This window comes from Battus philenor, unplaced genomic scaffold, assembly GCF_028537555.1.
Source record: "Battus philenor isolate CCGP_79_NKW_IND1 unplaced genomic scaffold, ilBatPhil1.0.hap1 SCAF_16, whole genome shotgun sequence".
NCBI classification, from domain to species: domain Eukaryota; kingdom Metazoa; phylum Arthropoda; class Insecta; order Lepidoptera; family Papilionidae; genus Battus; species Battus philenor.
In genome coordinates this window covers 9,622,974-9,631,748 of record NW_027181678.1, presented here as the reverse complement: position 1 = coordinate 9,631,748, position 8,775 = coordinate 9,622,974, and the positions used below count along the sequence as shown (strand labels likewise).

At 33.8% G+C, this 8,775-nt stretch overlaps 1 protein-coding gene across 1 annotated transcript; it reads right to left on the bottom strand.

Moving 5' to 3' along the window:
• Positions 1-222: 222 nt before the first annotated feature.
• Positions 223-6,226, bottom strand: LOC137919476 (retinal homeobox protein Rx2). The gene is made up of 3 exons (XM_068762561.1): positions 6,020-6,226; positions 3,246-3,360; positions 223-833 (listed from the first exon to the last, which is right to left on the bottom strand). Exons 1-3 carry the CDS (start codon positions 6,224-6,226, stop codon positions 223-225), a joined length of 933 nt encoding a protein of 310 aa, XP_068618662.1.
• Between the last annotated feature and the right edge of the window lie 2,549 nt (positions 6,227-8,775).

The following is an 8,775-nucleotide window of genomic DNA, read 5'->3' as shown; positions in this document are numbered from 1 at the left end:
AGGCTATCTGTAAAAAACACGTTAATTTTCGCTAATTAGAGACAAAAATCAAATTATTATACCATCTCCTACTATATGACGAGTAGAACTGAAGGCACGTTATTACTCCAGCTACAGAAAAACTTAAATTCTCAGGAAAATCTTGACCTATTCAAATTACGAATTCGCTGTAATGTTGCTACGGCAGAATTTATTCAATGCGATCGACGAACGTTATTTAATTCACATCGGTACATTATTTCTATTCATACTTCGCTCGTTTATATTCTTGACAGAACCAAGACTGAGATCATTCGGCACGAGATCATGTAGAACAGTATCACTTCTGAATATGCTCGTGGCTATTCTATTAGCCAGCCTCTCCGATTCACGTAAGTCGTCATCCTTGGACGAATGCGACGTTAGATCTATTTCCGTATCACTGTCACTGTCACTCATATCCTTAAGGTCTTCTCTTGGTCTGTACGCCAAGTTTTGCGGTTCATCTAAATCTTGAACCGTTGGGCCGCAATGGCAATTGGAAGTCTTCGAAGTCATAACACGTAGGTCGGTTGGGACGATTTCAGAATCGAGTTGTTGAGGCATCAATAACGGTGGGAATGGAAATGGCTGTTGCATCATTCTGCCGTCTTCGTTTGTGTACGCTATCGGTGGGGGCATTTCGTGAACCGGCGGTTGCATAGAATCCGTAATATTTCCATTGTGATGATATGTATCAGGTCTCGGTGATTTCATTTCTCCATTACTGTCCATAGCGGGCGAAGGCTCTGGTGAATCTTTATCATTCGGAGATTCACCTCCTTCCGGGGAAGATTCTGGTGGTTTCGTGTGTCCTGTAACAAATATGCTTATAGAGGAAAAAAATCAGATTTAATAGCTATAAACGGGAGAATTGTGACAAATTAACTACTTAGCGTAAACATTTAACATTTTTTTGGCACATTACTCACATAACGCAATGATATCGTACATTTCTATAAACATTTTGATCATCTAATTGTTTATAGAAATTGTGTTTTCACCGCGTCTTAATGCTTCGATCTAACATAATTTTTTAAGGATGGTATATCAAGTATATATCAATATCTCCATGAAATTTACGCATTTTCTTCAGTCTTTGAATAAAAAATATAAAAGTTATTTGAATTGTATTTATTTAAATTATAAAATATCTTGCTATCCATAAATATGCTTTTTTGTATTACACTAGCAATACAGTATGTAACTAAAAATATTTTTTAACTTTGGGGATACATATTTTATATGATAACAAAGACTTCATCAGAAATACTTCTTTCCCCGTGAGCAATAATATGTGATGGTTAAAAATTTAACTATTACGGTAAATACTGTATTCGTAACAAGACATTAATTAATTTTCTAAAAAGCGCATTTTCCTACATTTTATACTACTATAAGGTCTTATTTCGTCAATACATAGTAAAAAATATTGTTAGGTTTATATTACAAGTATTAAATTGATTAAATGTAAACTAATTGTTAAATTTATTTTTTTTGCGTAGCACATCACTAAATATAATATAATTGTTGTTTAGAAAAAATAAACTCATCGTATAAATTTTTTATGAAAGTTTATTGTAAAGAAACTGCTATTAATCCTAAGCCTGCAAATTTCTTTGAATGGAAGGTCTCGAATAAATCACGCTGATATCAAACATCCGATATACTTGGAAAAAGTTTGATCTTTTACTTCAAAGGATTTTATACAGCCTGTCTAATAGAATGCGGTTGTCAGCAACATTAGAAGTTTTACATTCACATTGCCGACCCCGATCAAACTTTTTATTATATTAATCTGAAATAGACTATCCATGTGCGATATCTATACAATAAATAATGCGAATTTTATTAAGAAATAACTGTCTCGTCAGATGTTATAGTCTAATAAAATTAATAAATAAAAATATATATCTTAGTGAATTTTATTTGTCTTTATGATAAATAATAATTACTCATAAAAATAAGATTTAATAATGCTTTATGGTAGCAGACATTTTTTGTTTACAACTATAGCCTTATTAACTCAAATGTTTAGGGACAAATTATAATTAATGCGTATTAGTTCCCGTACACGACCATTTCTCAAAACAAGCAGATTCTTGCATGTTTTCAGTTGAAGTTGATGCTGTTAGCCCTGTTAGGGCTTCAACAGCTTCACCGGAACTGAGTTCATGGAGCGGTAGGGTCCACGAACTAAAAATAAAACAGAATCTGGACAGACGTATTCCAGTTGAACGATGACGTTCACACGAGTAGAGCAGTGCAACATTGATGTTGTGTATGCGGCTTTGGATGGCAGCGTGGACCACAGGCGTGCCAAGGATGGATCCGGATCCTACTTTGGTTCGCCCACGCTGTTCGCGGTTAGGGGGCGGCCGCTCGCCCCCTAAGAACGAGTGTTGTGGTGTGACAAGCTGATGCATGCGAACAATATACATAGCAAGCGGGTCGCTTTTTATTCCTTACCGCGACTGATAACCAAACTACGCACAAGTTTGCATGATAGTTTAACGCCAAATAAGATACGATACAAACAACTAAAATGATCGCCGATCGTCCCGTAGTGTCATTCCAAACAAAAACTTGTTTTCTTTTAGCCATAGTTTAACTTTAAGTAACTATTAATTACGTTTTTTTTTAATGTATCTCAAAGCCGGTAGACGCAGCTCACGACATAATGAAGGTTGGGAGAAGTCACTGGATGTGGACAGTGCAAGACCGGTCCGTAGCGAACTTAAGGAGGAGTCCTGTGCGTTACAGTATGCGTCTATCGTCTTATATGACAATAAAGATGGTGATGACTCAATGTATTAAATTTTTATTTAATTCTAGACTTGGTACAACGTCATACCTACTATTCAATGTCTCTTAGAGACGACAGCTAGTTGTTTATATATTTTTAAAAAAATATAAACAGTACAAATATTAACTCGAGTGGTGTCTTGTGCTATCATATCTCAAAAAAAGTATCTCTTCATTGTAATCATAAATAAACGTAAGAAAGGAATTCATTCGGAAGAACGTACGATAATAATTTTGTTTTTAATAATATTCTCAAAAAATTTCTTTTTTCTATTTAAAAGTACCTTGGACACGCGTACACCAAAAGGTAAAGAATGAAACATACGCTTCGACCATGATGCTATGGGTGGATACCAACTTTTATCCTTTCTCTGAGAACAGGCCTATGGTTGAAGAGTTTATAATAAATAACATTTTAATACCTGGAATACCCAATGGCGGTGATCCCAAGCCGAGACAACGCATCCTCCATGCGTCCTGAAGTAATTGTAGTCTGGCTTGCTTACGCCACTTGGCTCTTCGATTTTGAAACCATACCTGTAAAGAAAAGTTGCCGTATATCGTCTGCCTCACGCGCCATATTTCTACTTTTGTAACGTTTTCTAATAATTATATTATATTTAAATAATTCTAGGATAAATTAAAAGTTAGCACAAACTAGCAATTTTTAAAATTATTTTGTATTGTGCTACTAAGACGTGTCGAAAAAAATTAAACACAACCATACAAGAACTCATCGATGTTTTCTTCTATAAAACATTCATAAAAAAATTTATTCATATCAGATACAGAATTAATCAATAAAATTGAAATTTCTTTTACCCTTACAAGAGATGAATTTGATGAATATTTTGTTGCAAAACACAAGTATAATTTTGACTTTAAAATATAATTAGACAATTTATCACAATTATTTCAGCCGTAGAACGTCCAATACTAGACATAAGCCTCCTCCATAGTTTTTCAATAGTTCCGGTCAGAAAGCGGTCTGCATCCAACGTCATGGGACGACCCTAGTAAAGCCGTTGGTCTTCCTTGTCGGCCTATGGGCTCCAGAGATCATCTGTTCTACGCGTTCTATGCCTCGCATACCACCGCTTCACCGCGCAAATATTACTACTATGTCGATTAGTTTCATTCGTTTACTGATCAGTACTAAATATAATTATTTTAGGCTGTACTTAAGCATGCACTAATGTAACACACAACTGAGTCATAGAACCTTTTTAGTTACTGTTTATATTATTTAAAAATGAAAGGTCTTAGATAAAAATAGAAACTTAAAATTTGTCAGGAATAAAGCCAAGTTGAGGTCGGCTAAGAACGAAATTTACGTCATACAAACCGTAAGGGAGGTAGAGAGGGCGTTCATGATAGATATGAAACAGCAGAATTTTGAAATAAATTTTATAAAATTAAATCCAAAAAAAGGTAATGCGGGAGCAAACGAGGGTCCACTTGTATATAATACACTTGTTACAATTTAAATTAAATTGCCTATTATTTTAGCTTTATTACAACGTACTTACTACTACGTACTTACTACTTCATTTTTAAGGTTGGCTACCGAGATCTTAGATCGCTACGACGGACGTCCTACGAGTGACTACGCCCAAGGGTCCCTAGAAGGGGACTTCGGCTTGGGCAGTCACTAGTCGAGAGGATCAAATCTAGGTTTGAACGGTTGCTACAGCCTGGCTACATTTCTGCTACCACTTCGCAAAGCGTTATCGCTGGATGAAGTGGCGAAAGAAAGTCCAGCAATGCTTGTATCTACGGACGAAACCGGTTCGTTGTCGAATTGATGGCATAAGTGTATTTCATTTTATGTTGATTGATTCGTCAGTAGGTTCAGTAAAGTAGTTTAATTATTTTTGCACGCGTTATACTTTGTGTGCTAGTTATACGACATCCACGTACAAAAAAAGTATTTAAAAATACAAAAGTGTTGTTGTAAGGAATCTTATAATTTATTTGCATTATGTACCTTTACGAAAGTTGCAGTTCTACGACAATTATTACGAAGAAAGTTTTGTAGCTGTCATGGAACTAAAGTCGTAAAGTTAAAAAGAAAACTTCCTTAAGACGGAACGTATTTCAATAAGTAAGGAAATGATTAGATTTCTCCTTAAAATTCTCTGCTGATTTTTTAAAATAATATTCATGTCCTCTCTTCACAACAATTAAAGTGAAGGATATAATATACATAAACGTACTAAATGATTTATTATTACATAATAAAATTGATTTAAAAAAAGGAAAACAAAAGAATTATGATAAAGTCGCGTTTTCTTATAACTGACTAAATAACTGGCATAGTTTTACCGTTTTAATTTAAGATAAATTCGGGATTGATTCGATTTCGTTTTATTACTGTTCATATTTATTCACTATTACATTGTGTTTAGTTATCTGTGATTATTTATTTATATATGTATTTGATAATTAATTTAAATTTGTTATTATTTATTGGAGATGGATGTTGAATTATTTATATAATACTTAACGAAATTCAATAAAAACAAACTTGTAAGGATTTCATCTAGACGTTTAGTATATTTATATATAAATATTTATTAAACACAATAAGAAACGGCCCTTTTTATTATAAATTACCAATAAATAATAAATGAATGCAACATTCTAGCATAAAGTATTAAATCATCAGACATCACTTCAATGGAATTACACAAAATTAAAACAAAATCTTTACATTGCCTCTTCCTTTATACTTTACTGCGGTACACAAAACAAATAAAGTGTACTAATACTTTTATTTGCAAGCACACGGAAGGACGTCCACGCAAGGTAGGCAGACAACCTGGTTAGGGTCGAGGGAAGACGTTAGATGCAAGCAGGATCCATTCGATCTTATTGGAAATCTTTGGGGGTGGCCTACTTCCAGGAATAGATGTACTATGGCTGAAATGATCATATTAATGAAGCTCAATAAATTAACAATAATAAATCATATTTACTTGATAAAAAAATTATTTATGCGTAACTCAATAGTGGATTTAGGGCGCAATATTAACAATAATCGATTAGTACACAACAATCACGGTTTGCTACATTTGAAGAAATAACAATTCATTTTTAAATGTCATTTTTAAATCGAAATTACATTTTAAGCCTTGTTACAATAGTGAAATCAATTTATATCATCTTGCGGAAATTTATCAAGTGGTAAACTTACTTGTACCCTTGCTTCTGAGAGGCTGATTCGTAATGCAACCTCTTCTCTTAAGAACACGTCAGGATAATGAGTTTTCTGGAACAGCGACTCCAACTCACTGAGCTGCTGAGGAGTGAAGGTCGTTCGGTTGCGCCGTTGCCGACGTCGGCCGAACATGTATTCCGTCAACAGATCTCCCGGCAAAGGGGATAGGTATGGCCCAGCCATTATATATGAATATATATAAACAGATATTTATTAAATCTTATGGAAACACTACATATTCAACTGACTAATATGAAACAGTTTCTATTAAATTATTTCTCACAATTCAAAACTAAATATAACGTCGCGTAAGTTTTGGATCACTATAAACTGATTACCGAAACACGGCTCCTGTGTCCAATAAGATCGTAACTGAACTGTTTGGATCCACAAAATTCCAGTCGTGAAAACCCCCTAGACTCCACCCCTCGACAATATAATAGGTGCACCTGATTGGCCGATGCATCTGGGGGTTGGAAAATTCAGCCAATCGCTGCTCTCTTTGTAGGGTAGTATTTAAAACAGGTGTAGATTGAGTTATGGCGTATCTGTAAATACAAATTTTGTATAAATGCGGTTAACTTTATATCGAAGCTGTTAATTAGATGTCGAGCGCTTTGATTAAAATGTTACAAACCTCGTGTTTATGTTTTATTGTATGAGAATTTTAATAAATATGTTTTGCTTAAATTGATTTTATAATTTCGCAAGTTAATTACTTTATTATATAAAAACTATTTTAAATTAATCATTTTTTGTATTTTTAATACAATTAAAACGGACAATCCATTTTTAAAATGGACGGTTTGTATATAAAAAATCCATAATACCATCTACACTCTTATCTTTGTAATATATAATGTTGTAATGTGCCCATTATATTTTAATAGCACAATTCATCGTCATCATTTCAACCGCCTCCTCCATATACTTCTAATAAGACTTGTAGGACTAGGGCTTACAATACCGAACTAAAATCTGAATATCGGTATTTGATATTGGAAATATCGGGATACCGGTATTAAAACCGGTGTTATTAATAAAAAAATTTATTAATAATACCGGTTTTAATACCGTTTTTTTATTACCGGTTTTAATTTATTAATGTTTTTATTTATCTGTTGTTACATTGACTTGTTAACAAATAATATATGAAATCCAATAAATATTGCTCCGAAATGAGTAGATATTATTTATTTTATTACATAGAGAGTAGGAGTTGATAGGTACAAAAAACGCCGAAGTAAAACATAAGTACATATTAAATTGTATGTTACATTTAACATGTAACAGGCTCGTATGGCATTATATAATTAAAGAAGCTAAAATTATAATTAAACTGAGACTTTGAATTTTTTTTATTACATTGCGTTTTGTTTATTAAATCTAATTGTTTGTCGATAAAACTAATTAACCCAACTCACGTGACACAAAAATGCAACGCCTTTATTTACGGAATTGTAAGTATTACAAAGATACTCATACAGAAAAATAAAATCAGTATATTTATAAGTATGTGCAAAAAGTTTACATAAAGTTATATCTACAAGTATTTTTATTAAACATATTAAAAACTTTGTCAGATATAATTTTAATTACACTTATCTCAGATAATTTCCTTTATAAAATTTTGTAATGAAAAATTCCCGGTATGAGAATCATTATATGAAATGGATAACCATATCTGCTGGTGACAGTGAGAGGACAAACTAAAACCATATCGCAGTAAGAGACTCTGAAAAGAGTTCCTTTTGCAAGGATTCCACAAAAATAATCAGTTTTTTTTATAAGTTCAGTTAGGTATTATTTGAATTCTTCCACTAGTGTGAAAAGTGGGCGTTAACTATTTAAGTAAGCTAGGTTAGCGAAAAAGAAATAACTGTATTTATAGCTTGCAAATGAATGCTATGTAGAAATATCAATTACTTTGAAAATATTGTTTTAAATCTATGTTACTATCTATATTACCTATGTTAAAATGAAGTTAAATATTAAGAAAATTAGTTTTCCCGTTACATGCATCTAATCACATAGCTGTATATATAACAAATACGGACGCAGACGCAGACGCCGACACTGACGCCGACGCCGACGCCGACGCCGACGCCGACGCCGACGCCGACGCAGACGCAGACGCCGACACCGACGCAGACGGAGACGCCGACGCAGACGCCGACGCAGACACCAACGCAGACGCCGACGCAGACGCCAATATACAGGCACAAGTTAATGTAGCAGTAAAACAACGAAAGAGTATTAGTCCAGCGGTAGAGGATTCAGACTTGTTCAGTCAGTTAGTCTAGGGTGCGATTCACGGGATTATAATCTTTTCTATGTAGTTCATGCTTTGTGAATTTATTAAATATGATTTCCACTGCTCACTAACAAGTTTCCAGAGCATGCGCAGCAGAGTCCTCTGAAAACCAAACAGAATTCCACACTGCGATCGCCAACCCGCCGGCCAAGCGTGGCAATTATAGTATATCCCCTATAGATATCTTTGGTCTATGGGCTGAAATGATGATGAAGATGCAAAAACATAAAATAAATAGTTACGATGGATAAATGCTATTTTATATATGTTATATATAAATACATATATAAAGTTGTGACGGAATAGGCGTTTGTCTTCCATCTCACCTGATAGAAACTGTAGATGAAGGTGAGGCCCATCCAAAAAAAAACCTTTTCATTAAAAGGCTCCAGTTAGAGTTCAACCCATCAGGAAAAAT

Coding starts and splice junctions, on each gene's coding strand:
- LOC137919476 (XM_068762561.1), bottom strand. CDS start 6,226: ATGGCTGGGCCATACCTATCCCCTTTGCCGGGAGATCTGTTGACGGAA. Junction 3,361..6,019: donor TCTCAGAAGCAAGGGTACAA/GTAAGTTTACCA, acceptor TTTTCTTTACAG/GTATGGTTTCAAAATCGAAG. Junction 834..3,245: donor ACCGCCATTGGGTATTCCAG/GTATTAAAATGT, acceptor TATTTGTTACAG/GACACACGAAACCACCAGAA.